The 22,164-nt window shown below is 50.9% G+C and overlaps 1 protein-coding gene across 1 annotated transcript in view; it reads left to right on the top strand.

Moving 5' to 3' along the window:
- SETD2 (SET domain containing 2, histone lysine methyltransferase) overlaps positions 1-12,787 on the top strand; it is a 47,431-nt gene extending 34,644 nt beyond the window's left edge. Inside the window, exons 9-14 of the mRNA XM_072132287.1 lie at positions 340-437; positions 649-775; positions 3,298-3,432; positions 3,754-3,882; positions 4,294-4,971; positions 12,674-12,787. Coding sequence (XP_071988388.1) covers positions 340-437; positions 649-775; positions 3,298-3,432; positions 3,754-3,882; positions 4,294-4,971; positions 12,674-12,787 — 1,281 coding nt within the window. The remainder of the gene's footprint in view (positions 1-339; positions 438-648; positions 776-3,297; positions 3,433-3,753; positions 3,883-4,293; positions 4,972-12,673) is intronic.
- Positions 12,788-22,164: the final 9,377 nt, after the last annotated feature.

Here is a 22,164-nt window from a genome sequence, read left to right as displayed (position 1 = left end):
GCGGGTGGGCAGCTGCTTGTGGTGCCCAGAGAGTGGGCGGCTGCTTGTGGGGCCCGGCGGGTGGGCGGCTGTGTGTGTCTCCGGGGCTCGCCGGGTGGGCAGCTGCTAGCTTGCCTGCCTGTGGGGCCCGGCGGGTGGGCGGCTGTGTGTGTGTCTTCGGGGCTCGCCAGGTGGGCAGCCGCTAGCTTGCCTGCCTGTGGGGCCCGGCGGGTGGGCGGCTGTGTGTGTCTCCGGGGCTCGCCGGGTGGGCAGCTGCTAGCTTGCCTGCCTGTGGGGCCCGGCGGGTGGGCGGCTGTGGACTAGTTCTGTCTTCCGATCAATGTGCTGTGTCTCTTGTAGTGGACGGTCAATGGACAGCTGAGAGTCGGCTTCTTCACCACCCGGCTGGTTCCCTCTGGCGCTGAGCTGACGTTTGACTACCAGTTTCAGCGATACGGGTAAGCGGGCGTGTGGGGGCAGCAGGTCTTTCTCTACCGTTCCTGTGCATCTACGTAGTTGGGGTGGATGTGGGGGGAGTCGGGTCAGGTCCTCGTGGAGGAGGCCATCTGGTTTGTCCTCCTGTTTTATATTTTAGTTTTGTATATTGACAAAGAAACATTTTGTCCCAGAAAAACACAATAATTGTTTCTCTTCTCCGATACTTCATAGCAAAGAGGCTCAGAAATGTTTCTGTGGAGCAGCAAACTGCAGGGGATACCTCGGTGGAGAGAACCGCGTCAGTGTCCGCGCAGCTGGGGGCAAGATGAAGAAAGAAAGATCCCGCAAGAAGGACTCTGTGAGTGGGAGAGTGTATAGGGGGCCCTGTTCTGGCGGGACACTATGAGAGTGACCCCAGGGTGGATCAGTGGGGGGTGTCAGAGATATCAGCACCAGTGTATAGGGGGGTCCTGATCTGGTGGGACACTGTGAATGTGACCCCAGGGCGGATCAGTGGGGGTGTCAGAGATATTGGCACCAGTGTATAGGGGGTCCTGAACTGGTGGGACACTATGAACTATGAATGTGACCCCAGGGCGGATCAGTGGGGGGTGTCAGAGATATCGGCTCCAGTGTATAGGGGGGTCCTGATCTGGTGGGACACTATGAAAGTGACCCCAGGGCGGATCAGTGGGGGTGTCAGAGATATCAGCACCAGTGTATAGGGGGGTCCTGATCTGGTGGGACACTATGAAAGTGACCCCAGGGCGGATCAGTGGGGGTGTCAGAGATATCGGCACCAGTGTATAGGAGGTCCTGATCTGGTGGGACACTATGAAAGAGACCCCAGGGCAGATCAGTGGGGGTGTCAGAGATATCGGCACCAGTGTATAGGGGGGTCCTGATCTGGTGGGACACTATGAACATGGCCCCAGGACGGATCAGTGGGGGTGTCAGAGATATCAGCACCAGTGTATAGGGGGTCCTGATCTGGTGGGACACTATGAAAGTGACCCCAGGGCGGATCAGTGGGGGTGTCGGATATCGGCACCAGTGTATAGGGGGGTCTTGATCTGGTGGGACACTATGAAAGAGACCCCAGGGCAGATCAGTGGGGGTGTCGGATATCGGCACCAGTGTATAGGGGGGTCTTGATCTGGTGGGACACTATGAAAGAGACCCCAGGGCGGATCAGTGGGGGGTGTCAGAGATATCAGCACCAGTGTATAGGGGGTCCTGATCTGGTGGGACACTGTGAAAGAGACCCCAGGGCAGATCAGTGGGGGTGTCAGATATCGGCACCAGTGTATAGGGGGGTCCTGATCTGGTGGGACACTGTGAAAGTGACCCCAGGGCGGATCAGTGGGGGTGTCAGATATCGGCACCAGTGTATAGGGGGGGTCCTGATCTGGTGGGACACTATGAAAGTGACCCCAGGGCGGATCAGTGGGGGTGTCGGATATCGGCACCAGTGTATAGGGGGGTCCTGATCTGGTGGGACACTGTGAAAGAGACCCCAGGGCGGATCAGTGGGGGTGTCAGAGATATCAGCACCAGTGTATAGGGGGGGTCCTGATCTGGTGGGACACTATGAAAGAGACCCCAGGGCAGATCAGTGGGGGTGTCAGATATCGGCACCAGTGTATAGGGGGGGTCCTGATCTGGTGGGACACTATGAAAGTGACCCCAGGGCGGATCAGTGGGGGGTGTCAGAGATATCAGCACCAGTGTATAGGGGGGGTCCTGATCTGGTGGGACACTATGAAAGAGACCCCAGGGCAGATCAGTGGGGGTGTCAGATATCGGCACCAGTGTATAGGGGGGGTCCTGATCTGGTGGGACACTATGAATGTGACCCCAGGGCGGATCAGTGGGGGTGTCAGAGACATCGGCACCAGTGTATAGGGGGGCCCTGTTCTGGCGGGACACTATGAGAGTGACCCCAGGGCGGATCAGTGGGGGTGTCAGATATTGGCACCAGTGTATAGGGGGTCCTGATCTGGTGGGACACTATGAAAGTGACCCCAGGGCGGATCAGTGGGGGTGTCAGAGATATCGGCACCAGTGTATAGGGGGGTCCTGATCTGGTGGGACACTATGAAAGTGACCCCAGGGCGGATCAGTGGGGGTGTCAGAGATATCAGCACCAGTGTATAGGGGGTCCTGATCTGGTGGGACACTATGAAAGTGACCCCAGGGCGGATCAGTGGGGGTGTCAGAGATATCAGCACCAGTGTATAGGGGGGTCCTGATCTGGTGGGACACTATGAATGTGACCCCAGGGCGGATCAGTGGGGGGGGTCAGAGATATCGGCACCAGTGTATAGGGGGGGTCCTGATCTGGTGGGACACTATGAAAGAGACCCCAGGACGGATCAGTGGGGGTGTCAGAGATATCGGCACCAGTGTATAGGGGGGTCCTGATCTGGTGGGACACTATGAACATGGCCCCAGGACGGATCAGTGGGGGTGACAGAGATATCAGCACCAGTGTATAGGGGGTCCTGATCTGGTGGGACACTATGAAAGTGACCCCAGGGCGGATCAGTGGGGGTGTCAGATATCGTCTCCAGTGTATAGGGGGTCCTGATCTGGTGGGACACTATGAATGTGACCCAGGGCGGATCAGTGGGGGTGTCAGAGATTGCCCGGTGTATGGTAGGTGCTCCCTGGAGCAAGCGTTCAGGGTCTGGTCCTGTGATGCTCAGTGCAGGTCCCAGGACTGGATCTGAATATCAGGACAGGAAAGATGGACTCTGGATCCCTATAGGATATTCTGTCAGTTTGGGTTAATGGGTCAGGAGTTTGTTATAATCCAGCGTTTACCAAATGTGCAGAATGTTTGATTTGTCTGACTTTCCTCTTCCTGCTGGGATTTAGGTGGACGGAGAGCTGGAGGCTCTGCTGGAGAACGGCGAAGGTCTGTCTGATAAAAACCAGGTCCTGAGCTTATCACGTCTGATGGTCCGAATCGAGACATTGGAGCAGAAACTCACCTGTGTCAAGCTTATTCGGGTAAGAGACTGGCACAGCTGCTGTGGGAGCCAATAGAAACTGCTTCCTGCCCTGCTTGTCAGGATAGTAGCAGTGTCCTTATAGTGCATCGCCGTGTACCACTATGTTATGTGCTGCCAGAGCGAGGAGGAGATGATTCTGCTTCCCCCAGCAGCAGAGATTAGTGGGAAACATGGAAATCCTGCCAAATCCTTGTGAGCTGGTGAACAGGAGACGTGTGGATTGTGCAGTATATGAAGGCCCCGGCGATCAGAGTGGCTCCTCTACTCTACGTCTGTGCCTGTCCATCACTCACCACCACCGCTGCTCTTCTCTCCACAGAACACGCAGTCTCAGTCCTGCCTCAAGACGTTCCTGGAGTGCCACGGCCTCTCACTCTTGTGGATCTGGATGGCAGAACTTGGCGACAACCGAGGGAACACAAGTAACAGCATCAAACTGCAGCTGGAGGTCAGTGATGATCTATGTGATGCGCTAAGCACAGCGGTAACTGGATAATTCCTCATAATAGTTTCTTTATGTACTCCAGTCACACTGAAAGCTGTTGGCCCCTCTGATGCTGCCCGGGCCCCCTCTACCACTTTTTGCACAGATGCAGAGTTTGTGGCTCCTCTTATATGGCATCTTGTACAGTAGTAAATACTGCTCTGGGTGTGACTAGAGTATAGAATATAATAAGGCAAAGGACCTTAGTGTTTCCTATAGAGCTCGGGCGCTGCAGTGTCGCCATATAGAGGGAATGTTGTGCACATTTGTGGCCACATATAAATGTTCTGTTTCCTTCTCATTGTATACACTTAACGCCGGAGCTTCCTATGTTCTGGTAACTGCACTACATGAATCTCTTGTGCTTTACCATAGATCATAAAGACCCTGGAAATGCTTCCTATCCCCAATAAGAACATGCTGGAGGAGAGCAAGATCCTTCCCATCATCCAGAGGTGGGCCCAGACCAAGATGGCCATACCACAGCTGAGCGAAGGCGACGGCTACTCCAGTGAGAACACGTCCAGAGCCCACACTCCGCTCAATACTCCCACTAACACCCCTGACCCTGCTGCCAAACTGAACGTGGAGATGGAGGGCGAGACTCCCAAGAAGCTGATCCTACGAAGACTGAAGATCATCAGTGAGAACAGCATGGACAGCGCCGTGTCTGACGCCGCCAGTGAGGTGGAGGTGAAACCAGAGACTCAGGCTACCGATTGTCAGCCCTCCAAAGACGACGTGAAAGGAGAAGACGTCCCACCACCGCCTCCGCCACCACCACCGCCATCAGAGGAGCCTCCATCCATCAAAGCTGAGGAGCAACCGTCACCTGAAGGCAGCAAAGAGCCCGCAGCTGGAGTGGAGTCTTCTGAGACCAAGGAGATGAGCGGCGCCAAGGCAGAAGAGGGGCCGGCGGGGGAGACCCCCTCCCAGGACGAGGAGGAAGGAGTGTCCGATGTGGAGAGCGAGAGGAGCCAGGAACAGACGGACAAGATGCTGGATATGAGCGAACTCGCCAACAAGCTGCTAGATACATGGAAAGAGCTGAAGGTAAGAAACCTCTGCAGTGCGGTGCTCGTGTGCCCCCTCTTCTGGTTTTATAGAGATCGTTACTTTCTAACCTCCTTTTACCCAAATACTTTGCTCTATGTACCTTAGTGTAATGGCTGGTGCTCCATTCACTCCCAGAGCTGCAGTCACACCGCGCCCCACATTGCAGGAGATGCATTAATCTCTTGGATGTCACTTCCCAGCAGTCAGTGCACCAGTCAGGGGGGTCTCGTATTCAGGTGCAGACGGACGACCAGGATGCAGAATGATCTCACGTGTCCTCGTAGGTCACATGGACAGAGTCGCCTCGTCATCCAACATCTACAGAAGGTTTAACAAAAGCTGCAATTAGGGTCAAAATCTCTTCTGATAAATATTATGTATCCGTTGTGGGAGGACTGGATTCAGCTCTGGATGTGATGAGACCAGAGCCGGTGCTGTGTGTGACCTCTCACTCCTGATCACCTCTGACTGCGCTTCTCACATCTTCTCTGTGCTTCATTATACTCCGGAGCTGCGCTTCATTATACTCCGGAGCTGCGCTTCATTATACTCCGGAGCTGCGCTTCATTATACTCCGGAGCGGCGCTTCATTATACTCCGGAGCTGCGCTTCTCAGATCTTCTCTGTGCTTCATTATACTCCGGAGCTGCGCTTCATTATACTCCGGAGCTGCGCTTCTCAGATCTTCTCTGTGCTTCATTATACTCCGGAGCTGCGCTTCATTATACTCCGGAGCTGCGCTTCATTATACTCCGGAGCTGCACTTCATTATACTCCGGAGCTGCGCTTCATTATACTCCGGAGCGGCGCTTCATTATACTCCGGAGCGGCGCTTCATTATACTCCGGAGCGGCGCTTCATTATACTCCGGAGCGGCGCTTCATTATACTCCGGAGCGGCGCTTCATTATACTCCGGAGCGGCGCTTCATTATACTCCGGAGCGGCGCTTCATTATACTCCGGAGCGGCGCTTCATTATACTCCGGAGCGGCGCTTCATTATACTCCGGAGCGGCGCTTCATTATACTCCGGAGCGGCGCTTCATTATACTCCGGAGCGGCGCTTCATTATACTCCGGAGCGGCGCTTCATTATACTCCGGAGCGGCGCTTCATTATACTCCGGAGCGGCGCTTCATTATACTCCGGAGCGGCGCTTCATTATACTCCGGAGCTGCGCTTCATTATACTCCGGAGCGGCGCTTCATTATACTCCGGAGCGGCGCTTCATTATACTCCGGAGCGGCGCTTCATTATACTCCGGAGCGGCGCTTCGAGTTACTTGGGTGTTATAATCGCTCCAGGTTTACATTTGCGTTGAACCTTTCTGCGATTTATAGCCGTGAAAAAATGGCTTCAAACCGCACAATAGAAGCGCGGCTCAGCCTTCCTCCATACCTGTCACCCTGATGTTATCCCTTGTATTATAACTACATGGCTTGATAATGAAAATATAGAGAGAAAAATTTGAGTAGCTGATGGCGGCCGCCCCTCCTCCTGTTCTCTATAGAGAGAGGGGAGTGGTCCCGCCGTCCTCTGGCCCCTCCTCCTGTTCTCTATAGAGAGAGGGGAGTGGTCCCGCCGTCCTCTGGCCCCTCCTCCTGTTCTCTATAGAGAGAGGGGAGTGGTCCCGCCGTCCTCTGGCCCCTCCTCCTGTTCTCTATAGAGAGAGGGGAGTGGTCCCGCCGTCCTCTGGCCCCTCCTCCTGTTCTCTATAGAGAGAGGGGAGTGGTCCCGCCGTCCTCTGGCCCCTCCTCCTGTTCTCTATAGAGAGAGGGGAGTGGTCCCACACCGGCTCCCTGCGTGTCCTCTGGCTCGCTCCGTCCTCTGGACCACTTACCTCCCGGTCTCATGAGCTGAGGGGCTGAGATCCCTGTACTGGACCACTTACCTCCCGGTCTCATGAGCTGAGGGGCTGAGATCCCTGTACTGGACCACTTACCTCCCGGTCTCATGAGCTGAGGGGCAGAGATCCCTGTACTGGACCACTTACCTCCCGGGCTCATGAGCTGAGGGGCTGAGATCCCTGTACTGGACCACTTACCTCCCGGTCTCATGAGCTGACGGGCGGAGATCCCTGTACTGGACCACTTACCTCCCGGTCTCATGAGCTGACGGGCGGAGATCCCTGTACTGGACCACTTACCTCCCGGTCTCATGAGCTGACGGGCGGAGATCCCTGTACTGGACCACTTACCTCCCGGGCTCATGAGCTGAGGGGCGGAGATCCCTGTACTGGACCACTTACCTCCCGGGCTCATGAGCTGAGGGGCTGAGATCCCTGTACTGGACCACTTACCTCCCGGTCTCATGAGCTGAGGGGCTGAGATCCCTGTACTGGACCACTTACCTCCCGGTCTCATGAGCTGAGGGGCTGAGATCCCTGTACTGGACCACTTACCTCTCGGTCTCATGAGCTGAGGGGCTGAGATCCCTGTACTGGACCACTTACCTCCCGGTCTCATGAGCTGAGGGGCGGAGATCCCTGTACTGGACCACTTACCTCCCGGTCTCATGAGCTGAGGGGCTGAGATCCCTGTACTGGACCACTTACCTCCCGGTCTCATGAGCTGAGGGGCGGAGATCCCTGTACTGGACCACTTACCTCCCAGGCTCATGAGCTGAGGGGCTGAGATCCCTGTACTGGACCACTTACCTCCCGGTCTCATGAGCTGACGGGCTGAGATCCCTGTACTGGACCACTTACCTCCCGGTCTCATGAGCTGACGGGCTGAGATCCCTGTACTGGACCACTTACCTCCCGGTCTCATGAGCTGACGGGCTGAGATCCCTGTACTGGACCACTTACCTCCCAGGCTCATGAGCTGAGGGGCTGAGATCCCTGTACTGGACCACTTACCTCCCGGTCTCATGAGCTGACGGGCTGAGATCCCTGTACTGGACCACTTACCTCCCGGTCTCATGAGCTGACGGGCTGAGATCCCTGTACTGGACCACTTACCTCCCGGTCTCATGAGCTGACGGGCAGAGATCCCTGTACTGGACCACTTACCTCCCGGTCTCATGAGCTGACGGGCTGAGATCCCTGTACTGGACCACTTACCTCCCGGTCTCATGAGCTGAGGGGCTGAGATCCCTGTACTGGACCACTTACCTCCCGGTCTCATGAGCTGAGGGGCTGAGATCCCTGTACTGGACCACTTACCTCCCGGTCTCATGAGCTGACGGGCTGAGATCCCTGTACTGGACCACTTACCTCCCGGTCTCATGAGCTGACGGGCTGAGATCCCTGTACTGGACCACTTACCTCCCGGTCTCATGAGCTGAGGGGCGGAGATCCCTGTACTGGACCACTTACCTCCCGGTCTCATGAGCTGAGGGGCTGAGATCCCCGTACTGGACCACTTACCTCCCGGTCTCATGAGTTGAGGGGCTGAGATCCCTGTACTGGACCACTTACCTCCCAGGCTCATGAGCTGAGGGGCTGAGATCCCCGTACTGGACCACTTACCTCCCGGTCTCATGAGCTGAGGGGCTGAGATCCCCGTACTGGACCACTTACCTCCCGGTCTCATGAGCTGAGGGGCTGAGATCCCCGTACTGGACCACTTACCTCCCAGTCTCATGAGCTGAGGGGCGGAGATCCCTGTACTGGACCACTTACCTCCCGGTCTCATGAGCTGAGGGGCGGAGATCCCCGTACAGGACCACTTACCTCCCGGTCTCATGAGCTGACAGGCGGAGATCCCCGTACTGGACCACTTACCTCCCGGTCTCATGAGCTGACGGGCTGAGATCCCCGTACTGGACCACTTACCTCCCGGTCTCATGAGCTGAGGGGCTGAGATCCCTGTACTGGACCACTTACCTCCCGGTCTCATGAGCTGAGGGGCTGAGATCCCTGTACTGGACCACTTACCTCCCGGTCTCATGAGCTGACGGGCTGAGATCCCTGTACAGGTGGTCCCCTACTTAAGAACACCCAACTGTACTTCAGCCTCAGGCTATAATCATCAGCTATAACAGGTATCACCGGTGTCTGTAATGAAGCTTTATTGATAATCCTGGTTCTTTGTGACAATAGGATTTTATAAATGTTTAATTGTCCTGAGATTAAAAAAAAGTGGCTCAAGTTACTGTAAAATATACAGTTCCAACTTACATACAAATTCAACTTAAGAACAAACCTACAGAACCTATCCTGTATGTATCCTGGGTCCTGCCAGTACCTACCCTATAAGGCAGCCTGTCCTCGTGCCTGGAGGCTTGTACTGACCATTATACTGGCATGTGATAAGACCATGGAGACGTCTTTGTGGGTCGCTCCTTCCTGCTTCTTCCTCTGTACTTGATCTTGGGTTCATTGGGGAATGGGACGTCTCCATGTAGACTGCAGGGCGTCACATCTATACAGATCTATCACATTGGGTGGGGGGTCTGAGGACCTTTATAGAGCAGGTTCTCCCGATATCCAGTTACTGTCATCTCTATTGGGAGCAGTAAACTATTACCTTTTGTTACAATGTGTCAGTGGAGATGATCTGGGCCTCGCAATATCAGCAGCAGGAAACTAAAGTATTAATCCGCCTGGTGTCATCCCCCACTAGACCTGAGAATGGGGAGGGGCCTGGCACCATAATAGCGACGCCCAGCTATGCAGCCATAAGGAGACCCCCCCTCTTATACAGGACCCCAACTCCTGATCTCCCCATCTGTCCGTTATACAGTGCTAGTGAGGGTCTCCACCATCAGGGGGCGCTGTGATCCGTTATACGCTGCTAGTGAGGGTCTCCGGCATCAGGGGGTGCTGTGATCGGTTATACGCTGCTAGTGAGGGACTCCCCCATCAGGGGGCGCTGTGATCGGTTATACGCTGCTAGTGAGGGTCTCCACCATCAGGGGGCGCTGTGATCGGTTATACGCTGCTAGTGAGGGTCTCCACCATCAGGGGGCGCTGTGATCGGTTATACGCTGCTAGTGAGGGACTCCCCCATCAGGGGGCGCTGTGATCGGTTATACGCTGCTAGTGAGGGTCTCCACCATCAGGGGGCGCTGTGATCGGTTATACGCTGCTAGTGAGGGTCTCCACCATCAGGGGGCGCTGTGATCGGTTATACGCTGCTAGTGAGGGTCTCCACCATCAGGGGGCGCTGTGATCGGTTATACGCTGCTAGTGAGGGTCTCCACCATCAGGGGGCGCTGTGATCCGTTATACGCTGCTAATGAGGGTCTCCACCATCAGGGGGCGCTGTGATCGGTTATACGCTGCTAGTGAGGGACTCCCCCATCAGGGGGCGCTGTGATCGGTTATACGCTGCTAGTGAGGGTCTCCACCATCAGGGGGCGCTGTGATCGGTTATACGCTGCTAGTGAGGGTCTCCACCATCAGGGGGCGCTGTGATCGGTTATACGCTGCTAGTGAGGGTCTCCACCATCAGGGGGCGCTGTGATCGGTTATACGCTGCTAGTGAGGGACTCCACCATCAGGGGGCGCTGTGATCGATTATACGCTGCTAGTGAGGGTCTCCACCATCAGGGGGCGCTGTGATCCGTTATACACTGCTAGTGAGGGTCTCCACCATCAGGGGGCGCTGTGATCCGTTATACGCTGCTAGTGAGGGTCTCCACCATCAGGGGGCGCTGTGATCCGTTATACGCTGCTAGTGAGGGTCTCCACCATCAGGGGGCGCTGTGATCCGTTATACGCTGCTAGTGAGGGTCTCCACCATCAGGGGGCGCTGTGATCCGTTATACGCTGCTAGTGAGGGTCTCCACCATCAGGGGGCGCTGTGATCCGTTATACACTGCTAGTGAGGGTCTCCACCATCAGGGGGCGCTGTGATCCGTTATACGCTGCTAGTGAGGGTCTCCACCATCAGGGGGCGCTGTGATCCGTTATACGCTGCTAGTGAGGGTCTCCACCATCAGGGGGCGCTGTGATCGGTTATACGCTGCTAGTGAGGGTCTCCACCATCAGGGGGCGCTGTGATCTGTTATACGCTGCTAGTGAGGGTCTCCACCATCAGGGGGCGCTGTGATCGGTTATACGCTGCTAGTGAGGGTCTCCACCATCAGGGGGCGCTGTGATCTGTTATACGCTGCTAGTGAGGGTCTCCACCATCAGGGGGCGCTGTGATCGGTTATACGCTGCTAGTGAGGGTCTCCACCATCAGGGGGCGCTGTGATCCGTTATACGCTGCTAGTGAGGGTCTCCACCATCAGGGGCCGCTGTGATCGGTTATACGCTGCTAGCGAGGGTCTCCACCATCAGGGGGTGCTGTGATCGGTTATACACTGCTAGTGAGGGTCTCCACCATCAGGGGGCGCTGTGATCTGTTATACGCTGCTAGTGAGGGTCTCCACCATCAGGGGGCGCTGTGATCCGTTATACGCTGCTAGTGAGGGTCTCCACCATCATGGGGCGCTGTGATCGGTTATACGCTGCTAGTGAGGGTCTCCACCATCAGGGGGCGCTGTGATCCGTTATACACTGCTAGTGAGGGTCTCCACCATCAGGGGGCGCTGTGATCCGTTATACGCTGCTAGTAAGGGTCTCCCCCATCAGGGGGCGCTGTGATCCGTTATACGCTGCTAGTGAGGGTCTCCACCATCAGGGGGCGCTGTGATCCGTTATACAGTGCTAGTGAGGGTCTCCACCATCAGGAGGCGCTGTGATCCGTTATACGCTGCTAGTGAGGGTCTCCACCATCAGGGGGCGCTGTGATCCGTTATACGCTGCTAGTGAGGGTCTCCACCATCAGGGGGCGCTGTGATCGGTTATACGCTGCTAGTGAGGGTCTCCACCATCAGGGGGCGCTGTGATCCGTTATACGCTGCTAGTGAGGGTCTCCACCATCAGGGGGCGCTGTGATCGGTTATACGCTGCTAGTGAGGGTCTCCACCATCAGGGGGCGCTGTGATCCGTTATACGCTGCTAGTGAGGGTCTCCACCATCAGGGGGCGCTGTGATCCGTTATACGCTGCTAGTGAGGGTCTCCGGCATCAGGGGGCGCTGTGATCGGTTATACGCTGCTAGAGAGGGTCTCCACCATCAGGGGGCGCTGTGATCGGTTATACGCTGCTAGAGAGGGTCTCCACCATCAGGGGGCGCTGTGATCCGTTATACGCTGCTAGTGAGGGTCTCCACCATCAGGGGGCGCTGTGATCGGTTATACGCTGCTAGTGAGGGTCTCCACCATCAGGGGGCGCTGTGATCCGTTATACGCTGCTAGTGAGGGTCTCCACCATCAGGGGGCGCTGTGATCGGTTATACGCTGCTAGTGAGGGTCTCCACCATCAGGGGGCGCTGTGATCGGTTATACGCTGCTAGTGAGGGTCTCCACCATCAGGGGGCGCTGTGATCCGTTATACGCTGCTAGAGAGGGTCTCCACCATCAGGGGGCGCTGTGATCGGTTATACGCTGCTAGTGAGGGTCTCCACCATCAGGGGGCGCTGTGATCCGTTATACGCTGCTAGAGAGGGTCTCCACCATCAGGGGGCGCTGTGATCCGTTATACGCTGCTAGAGAGGGTCTCCACCATCAGGGGGCGCTGTGATCGGTTATACGCTGCTAGTGAGGGTCTCCACCATCAGGGGGCGCTGTGATCCGTTATACGCTGCTAGAGAGGGTCTCCACCATCAGGGGGCGCTGTGATCGGTTATACGCTGCTAGTGAGGGTCTCCACCATCAGGGGGCGCTGTGATCCGATGCTGATGTGTCTTTCCATCTGGCTTCTCAGGGCACGGAGGATCTTGTTACCTTCCCCCCACCCGCTGAGCCCGTGCCCTCTCCCCAGTGCTGGGCAAGGAGATTGCGAGAAACCGGAAGACTGACCGGAGGCCTCCGACTGTAATAGGTGAATGGCAGATTTGGGCACCTTGTACACAGCGCGGCACCAGCAGGGGGTTACCCGGGACCCTCTGCCCCTGCCCCCGGCACCCACACACACACTAAGGGACACATCTTCGGCAGAAATGTGTTTAAGGTCTTGTTGCATATTGTGCTGAAAATGTACCCCCACCCGACCTGACTGCTCAGGTGCACCCTCAGCCCGCGGCCGCCCTCTGACCTCTGCATCAGGCAGCCTCGGGCTTCCTCACTATGTTGTAACTACAACTCCCAGCATTGGTGACGAGCCTGGCAGCAGTTACACCCCTGTTCACATGGATCCTCCTCCTCCGCACTGAGCGGCTGCTGTGATGCTCCGGGTCTTCCGTGTTCAACCTTTCCTCGTGGATTTAGTTCCCTGTGCCTGATGCTTGGGGTCAGGTGACCCCTCTCCATGTGACCCTCACCCAGTATTGGGGTAGCGGATATTATATACAGTCCCTGACCTATAGGTGCAGCTATAGGTACAGCTCCTCCCCTTATATCACTGCTGGACTGTAATAAGATGGGATGATATCAGCTCCTCCTCTTATATCACTGCTGGACTGTAATAAGATGGGATGATATCAGCTCCTCCCCTTATATCACTGCTGGAGTGTAATAAGATGGGATGATATCAGCCGCTCCTCTTATATCACTGCTGGAGTGTAATAAGATGGGATGATATCAGCTCCTCCTCTTATATCACTGCTGGAGTGTAATAAGATGGGATGATATCAGCTCCTCCCCTTATATCACTGCTGGACTGTAATAAGATGGGATGATATCAGCTCCTCCTCTTATATCACTGCTGGACTGTAATAAGATGGGATGATATCAGCTCCTCCTCTTATATCACTGCTGGAGTGTAATAAGATGGGATGATATCAGCTCCTCCCCTTATATCACTGCTGGAGTGTAATAAGATGGGATGATATCAGCCGCTCCTCTTATATCACTGCTGGAGTGTAATAAGATGGGATGATATCAGCTCCTCCTCTTATATCACTGCTGGAGTGTAATAAGATGGGATGATATCAGCTCCTCCCCTTATATCACTGCTGGACTGTAATAAGATGTGATGATATCAGCTCCTCCCCTTATATCACTGCTGGAGTGTAATAAGATGGGATGATATCAGCTCCTCCTCTTATATCACTGCTGGAGTGTAATAAGATGTGATATCAGCTCCTCCTCCTATATCACTGCTGGAGTGTAATAAGATGGGATGATATCAGCTCCTCCTCTTATATCACTGCTGGAGTGTAATAAGATGTGATGATATCAGCTCCTCCTCTTATATCACTGCTGGACTGTAATAAGATGGGATGATATCAGCTCCTCCCCTTATATCACTGCTGGAGTGTAATAAGATGGGATGATATCAGCTCCTCCTCTTATATCACTGCTGGAGTGTAATAAGATGGGATGATATCGGCTCCTCCCCTTATATCACTGCTGGACTGTAATAAGATGGGATGATATCAGCTCCTCCTCTTATATCACTGCTGGAGTGTAATAAGATGGGATGATATCAGCCGCTCCTCTTATATCACTGCTGGAGTGTAATAAGATGGGATGATATCAGCTCCTCCTCTTATATCACTGCTGGACTGTAATAAGATGGGATGATATCAGCTCCTCCTCTTATATCACTGCTGGACTGTAATAAGATGGGATGATATCAGCTCCTCCTCTTATATCACTGCTGGAGTGTAATAAGATGGGATGATATCAGCTCCTCCTCTTATATCACAGCTGGAGTGTAATAAGATGGGATGATATCAGCTCCTCCCCTTATATCACTGCTGGAGTGTAATAAGATGGGATGATATCAGCCGCTCCTCTTATATCACTGCTGGAGTGTAATAAGATGGGATGATATCAGCCGCTCCTCTTATATCACTGCTGGAGTGTAATAAGATGTGATATCAGCTCCTCCCCTTACATCACTGCTGGACTGTAATAAGATGGGATGATATCAGCCGCTCCTCTTATATCACTGCTGGAGTGTAATAAGATGGGATGATATCAGCCGCTCCTCTTATATCACTGCTGGAGTGTAATAAGATGGGATGATATCAGCTCCTCCTCTTATATCACTGCTGGACTGTAATAAGATGGGATGATATCAGCTCCTCCTCTTATATCACTGCTGGACTGTAATAAGATGGGATGATATCAGCTCCTCCTCTTATATCACTGCTGGAGTGTAATAAGATGGGATGATATCAGCTCCTCCCCTTATATCACTGCTGGACTGTAATAAGATGGGATGATATCAGCTCCTCCTCTTATATCACTGCTGGACTGTAATAAGATGGGATGATATCAGCTCCTCCTCTTATATCACTGCTGGAGTGTAATAAGATGGGATGATATCAGATCCTCCTCTTATATCACTGCTGGAGTGTAATAAGAAGGGATGATATCAGCTCCTCCCCTTATATCACTGCTGGAGTGTAATAAGATGTGATATCAGCTCCTCCTCTTATATCACTGCTGGACTGTAATAAGATGGGATGATATCAGCTCCTCCCCTTATATCACTGCTGGACTGTAATAAGATGGGATGATATCAGCTCCTCCTCTTATATCACTGCTGGAGTGTAATAAGATGGGATGATATCAGCTCCTCCCCTTATATCACTGCTGGACTGTAATAAGATGGGATGATATCAGCTCCTCCTCTTATATCACTGCTGGAGTGTAATAAGATGGGATGATATCAGCTCCTCCTCTTATATCACTGCTGGAGTGTAATAAGATGGGATGATATCAGCTCCTCCCCTTATATCACTGCTGGAGTGTAATAAGATGGGATGATATCAGCCGCTCCTCTTATATCACTGCTGGAGTGTAATAAGATGGGATGATATCAGCTCCTCCCCTTATATCACTGCTGGAGTGTAATAAGATGGGATGATATCAGCCGCTCCTCTTATATCACTGCTGGAGTGTAATAAGATGGGATGATATCAGCTCCTCCCCTTATATCACTGCTGGAGTGTAATAAGATGGGATGATATCAGCTCCTCCTCTTATATCACTGCTGGAGTGTAATAAGATGGGATGATATCAGCTCCTCCCCTTATATCACTGCTGGAGTGTAATAAGATGATATCATCTCCTCCCCTTATATCACTGCTGGACTGTAATAAGATGGGATGATATCAGCTCCTCCTCTTATATCACTTCTGGACTGTAATAAGATGGGATGATATCAGCTCCTCCCCTTATATCACTGCTGGAGTGTAATAAGATGGGATGATATTAGCTCCTCCTCTTATATCACTGCTGGAGTGTAATAAGATGTGATGATATCAGCTCCTCCCCTTATATCACTTCTGGACTGTAATAAGATGGGATGATATCAGCTCCTCCCCTTATATCACTGCTGGAGTGTAATAAGATGGGATGATATCAGCTCCTCCTCTTATATTACTGCTGGACTGTAATAAGATGGGATGATATCAGCCGCTCCTCTTATATCACTGCTGGAGTGTAATAAGATGGGATGATATCAGCTCCTCCTCTTATATCACTGCTGGACTGTAATAAGATGGGATGATATCAGCTCCTCCTCTTATATCACTGCTGGAGTGTAATAAGATGGGATGATATCAGCTCCTCCCCTTATATCACTGCTGGAGAGTGTAATAAGATGGAATGATATCAGCTCCTCCCCTTATATCACTGCTGGACTGTAATAAGATGGGATGATATCAGCTCCTCCTCTTATATCACTGCTGGACTGTAATAAGATGGGATGATATCAGCTCCTCCTCTTATATCACTGCTGGACTGTAATAAGATGGGATGATATCAGCTCCTCCTCTTATATCACTGCTGGACTGTAATAAGATGGGATGATATCAGCCGCTCCTCTTATATCACTGCTGGACTGTAATAAGATGGGATGATATCAGCTCCTCCTCTTATATCACTGCTGGAGTGTAATAAGATGGGATGATATCAGCTCCTCCTCTTATATCACTGCTGGAGTGTAATAAGATGGGATGATATCAGCTCCTCCCCTTATATCACTGCTGGACTGTAATAAGATGTGATATCAGCTCCTCCCCTTATATCACTGCTGGAGTGTAATAAGATGGGATGATATCAGCTCCTCCTCTTATATCACTGCTGGAGTGTAATAGGATGGGATGATATCAGCTCCTCCCTTATATCACTGCTGGACTGTAATAAGATGGGATGATATCAGCTCCTCCTCTTATATCACTGCTGGAGTGTAATAAGATGGGATGATATCAGCTCCTCCTCTTATATCACTGCTGGAGTGTAATAAGATGGGATGATATCAGATCCTCCTCTTATATCACTGCTGGAGTGTAATAAGATGGGATGATATCATATCCTCCTCTTATATCACTGCTGGAGTGTAATAAGATGGGATGATATCAGATCCTCCTCTTATATCACTGCTGGAGTGTAATAAGATGGGATGATATCAGCTCCTCCTCTTATATCACTGCTGGACTGTAATAAGATGGGATATCAGCTCCTCCTCTTATATCACTGCTGGAGTGTAATAAGATGGGATGATATCAGATCCTCCTCTTATATCACTGCTGGAGTGTAATAAGATGGGATGATATCAGCTCCTCCCCTTATATCACTGCTGGAGTGTAATAAGATGGGATGATATCAGCTCCTCCCCTTATATCACTGCTGGACTGTAATAAGATGTGATATCAGCTCCTCCCCTTATATCACTGCTGGAGTGTAATAAGATGGGATGATATCAGCTCCTCCCCTTATATCACTGCTGGAGTGTAATAAGATGGGATGATATCAGCTCCTCCCCTTATATCACTGCTGGACTGTAATAAGATGTGATATCAGCTCCTCCCCTTATATCACTGCTGGAGTGTAATAAGATGGGATGATATCAGCTCCTCCCCTTATATCACTGCTGGACTGTAATAAGATGGGATGATATCAGCTCCTCCCCTTATATCACTGCTGGAGTGTAATAAGATGGGATGATATCAGCTCCTCCTCTTATATCACTGCTGGAGTGTAATAAGATGGGATGATATCAGCTCCTCCCCTTATATCACTGCTGGACTGTAATAAGATGGGATGATATCAGCTCCTCCCCTTATATCACTGCTGGAGTGTAATAAGATGGGATGATATCAGCTCCTCCCCTTATATCACTGCTGGAGTGTAATAAGATGGGATGATATCAGCTCCTCCTCTTATATCACTGCTGGACTGTAATAAGATGGGATGATATCAGCTCCTCCTCTTATATCACTGCTGGACTGTGATAAGATGGGATGATATCAGCTCCTCCCCTTATATCACTGCTGGAGTGTAATAAGATGTGATATCAGCTCCTCCCCTTATATCACTGCTGGACTGTAATAAGATGGGATGATATCAGCTCCTCCTCTTATATCACTGCTGGAGTGTAATAAGATGGGATGATATCAGCTCCTCCTCTTATATCACTGCTGGAGTGTAATAAGATGGGATGATATCAGCTCCTCCTCTTATATCACTGCTGGAGTGTAATAAGATGTGATATCAGCTCCTCCCCTTATATCACTGCTGGACTGTAATAAGATGTGATATCAGCTCCTCCCCTTATATCACTGCTGGAGTGTAATAAGATGGGATGATATCAGCTCCTCCCCTTATATCACTGCTGGACTGTAATAAGATGTGATATCAGCTCCTCCCCTTATATCACTGCTGGAGTGTAATAAGATGGGATGATATCAGCTCCTCCCCTTATATCACTGCTGGACTGTAATAAGATGGGATGATATCAGCTCCTCCCCTTATATCACTGCTGGACTGTAATAAGATGGGATGATATCAGCTCCTCCTCTTATATCACTGCTGGAGTGTAATAAGATGTGATATCAGCTCCTCCTCTTATATCACTGCTGGAGTGTAATAAGATGGGATGATATCAGCTCCTCCCCTTATATTACTGCTGGACTGTAATAAGATGGGATGATATCAGCTCCTCCTCTTATATCACTGCTGGACTGTAATAAGATGGGATGATATCAGCTCCTCCCCTTATATCACTGCTGGAGTGTAATAAGATGGGATGATATCAGCTCCACCCCTTATATCACTGCTGGAGTGTAATAAGATGGGATGATATCAGCTCCTCCTCCTATATCACTGCTGGAGTGTAATAAGATGGGATGATATCAGCTCCTCCTCTTATATCACTGCTGGAGTGTAATAAGATGGGATGATATCAGCTCCTCCCCTTATATCACTGCTGGACTGTAATAAGATGTGATATCAGCTCCTCCCCTTATATCACTGCTGGAGTGTAATAAGATGGGATGATATCAGCTCCTCCCCTTATATCACTGCTGGACTGTAATAAGATGGGATGATATCAGCTCCTCCCCTTATATCACTGCTGGACTGTAATAAGATGGGATGATATCAGCTCCTCCTCTTATATCACTGCTGGAGTGTAATAAGATGTGATATCAGCTCCTCCCCTTATATCACTGCTGGAGTGTAATAAGATGGGATGATATCAGCTCCTCCTCTTATATCACTGCTGGAGTGTAATAAGATGGGATGATATCAGCTCCTCCCCTTATATTACTGCTGGACTGTAATAAGATGGGATGATATCAGCTCCTCCCCTTATATCACTGCTGGACTGTAATAAGATGGGATGATATCAGCTCCTCCCCTTATATCACTGCTGGACTGTAATAAGATGGGATGATATCAGCTCCTCCTCTTATATCACTGCTGGACTGTAATAAGATGGGATGATATCAGCTCCTCCCCTTATATCACTGCTGGACTGTAATAAGATGGGATGATATCAGCTCCTCCTCTTATATCACTGCTGGAGTGTAATAAGATGGGATGATATCAGCTCCTCCTCTTATATCACTGCTGGACTGTAATAAGATGGGATATCAGCTCCTCCCCTTATATCACTGCTGGAGTGTAATAAGATGGGGTTATATCAGCTCCTCCTCTTATATCACTGCTGGACTGTAATAAGATGGGATGATATCAGCTCCTCCCCTTATATCACTGCTGGAGTGTAATAAGATGGGATGATATCAGCTCCTCCCCTTATATCACTGCTGGACTGTAATAAGATGGGATGATATCAGCTCCTCCTCTTATATCACTGCTGGAGTGTAATAAGATGGGATGATATCAGCTCCTCCTCTTATATCACTGCTGGACTGTAATAAGATGGGATATCAGCTCCTCCCCTTATATCACTGCTGGAGTGTAATAAGATGGGGTTATATCAGCTCCTCCTCTTATATCACTGCTGGACTGTAATAAGATGGGATGATATCAGCTCCTCCCCTTATATCACTGCTGGACTGTAATAAGATGTGATATCAGCTCCTCCCCTTATATCACTGCTGGAGTGTAATAAGATGGGGTTATATCAGCTCCTCCTCTTATATCACTGCTGGACTGTAATAAGATGGGATGATATCAGCTCCTCCCCTTATATCACTGCTGGAGTGTAATAAGATGGGATGATATCAGCTCCTCCCCTTATATCACTGCTGGACTGTAATAAGATGGGATGATATCAGCTCCTCCCCTTATATCACTGCTGGAGTGTAATAAGATGGGATGATATCAGCTCCTCCTCTATATCACTGCTGGACTGTAATAAGATGTGATATCAGCTCCTCCCCTTATATCACTGCTGGAGTGTAATAAGATGGGATGATATCAGCTCCTCCTCTTATATCACTGCTGGAGTGTAATAAGATGGGATGATATCAGCTCCTCCTCTTATATCACTGCTGGACTGTAATAAGATGTGATGATATCAGCTCCTCCCCTTATATCACTGCTGGAGTGTAATAAGATGTGATATCAGCTCCTCCTCTTATATCACTGCTGGAGTGTAATAAGATGGGATGATATCAGCTCCTCCTCTTATATCACTGCTGGACTGTAATAAGATGGGATGATATCAGCTCCTCCCCTTATATCACTGCTGGAGTGTAATAAGATGGGATGATATCAGCCCCTCCTCTTATATCACTGCTGGACTGTAATAAGATGGGATGATATCAGCTCCTCCCCTTATATCACTGCTGGAGTGTAATAAGATGTGATATCAGCTCCTCCTCTTATATCACTGCTGGAGTGTAATAAGATGGGATGATATCAGCTCCTCCCCTTATATCACTGCTGGAGTGTAATAAGATGGGATGATATCAGCTCCTCCTCTTATATCACTGCTGGAGTGTAATAAGATGGGATGATATCAGCTCCTCCCCTTATATCACTGCTGGAGTGTAATAAGATGGGATGATATCAGCTCCTCCCCTTATATCACTGCTGGAGTGTAATAAGATGGGATGATATCAGCTCCTCCCCTTATATCACTGCTGGAGTGTAATAAGATGGGATGATATCAGCTCCTCCTCTTATATCACTGCTGGAGTGTAATAAGATGGGATGATATCAGCTCCTCCTCTTATATCACTGCTGGAGTGTAATAAGATGGGATGATATCAGCTCCTCCCCTTATATCACTGCTGGACTGTAATAAGATGGGATGATATCAGCTCCTCCCTTATATCACTGCTGGACTGTAATAAGATGGGATGATATCAGCTCCTCCCCTTATATCACTGCTGGAGTGTAATAAGATGGGATGATATCAGCTCCTCCCCTTATATCACTGCTGTACTGTAATAAGATGGGATGATATCAGCTCCTCCCCTTATATCACTGCTGGACTGTAATAAGATGTGATGATATCAGCTCCTCCCCTTATATCACTGCTGGAGTGTAATAAGATGGGATGATATCAGCTCCTCCCCTTATATCACTGCTGGACTGTAATAAGATGGGATGATATCAGCTCCTCCCTTATATCACTGCTGGACTGTAATAAGATGGGATGATATCAGCTCCTCCCCTTATATCACTGCTGGAGTGTAATAAGATGGGATGATATCAGCTCCTCCCCTTATATCACTGCTGGACTGTAATAAGATGGGATGATATCAGCTCCTCCCCTTATATCACTGCTGGAGTGTAATAAGATGGGATGATATCAGCTCCTCCTCTTATATCACTGCTGGAGTGTAATAAGATGGGATGATATCAGCTCCTCCTCTTATATCACTGCTGGAGTGTAATAAGATGGGATGATATCAGCTCCTCCTCTTATATCACTGCTGGAGTGTAATAAGATGGGATGATATCAGCTCCTCCTCTTATATCACTGCTGGAGTGTAATAAGATGGGATGATATCAGCTCCTCCCCTTATATCACTGCTGGACTGTAATAAGATGGGATGATATCAGCTCCTCCCTTATATCACTGCTGGAGTGTAATAAGATGGG

This window comes from Engystomops pustulosus, unplaced genomic scaffold (assembly GCF_040894005.1).
Source record: "Engystomops pustulosus unplaced genomic scaffold, aEngPut4.maternal MAT_SCAFFOLD_332, whole genome shotgun sequence".
NCBI classification, from domain to species: Eukaryota; Metazoa; Chordata; class Amphibia; order Anura; family Leptodactylidae; genus Engystomops; species Engystomops pustulosus.
Note: the sequence above shows the minus strand (reverse complement) of the source record. Positions and strands in the feature narration are given on the sequence as shown.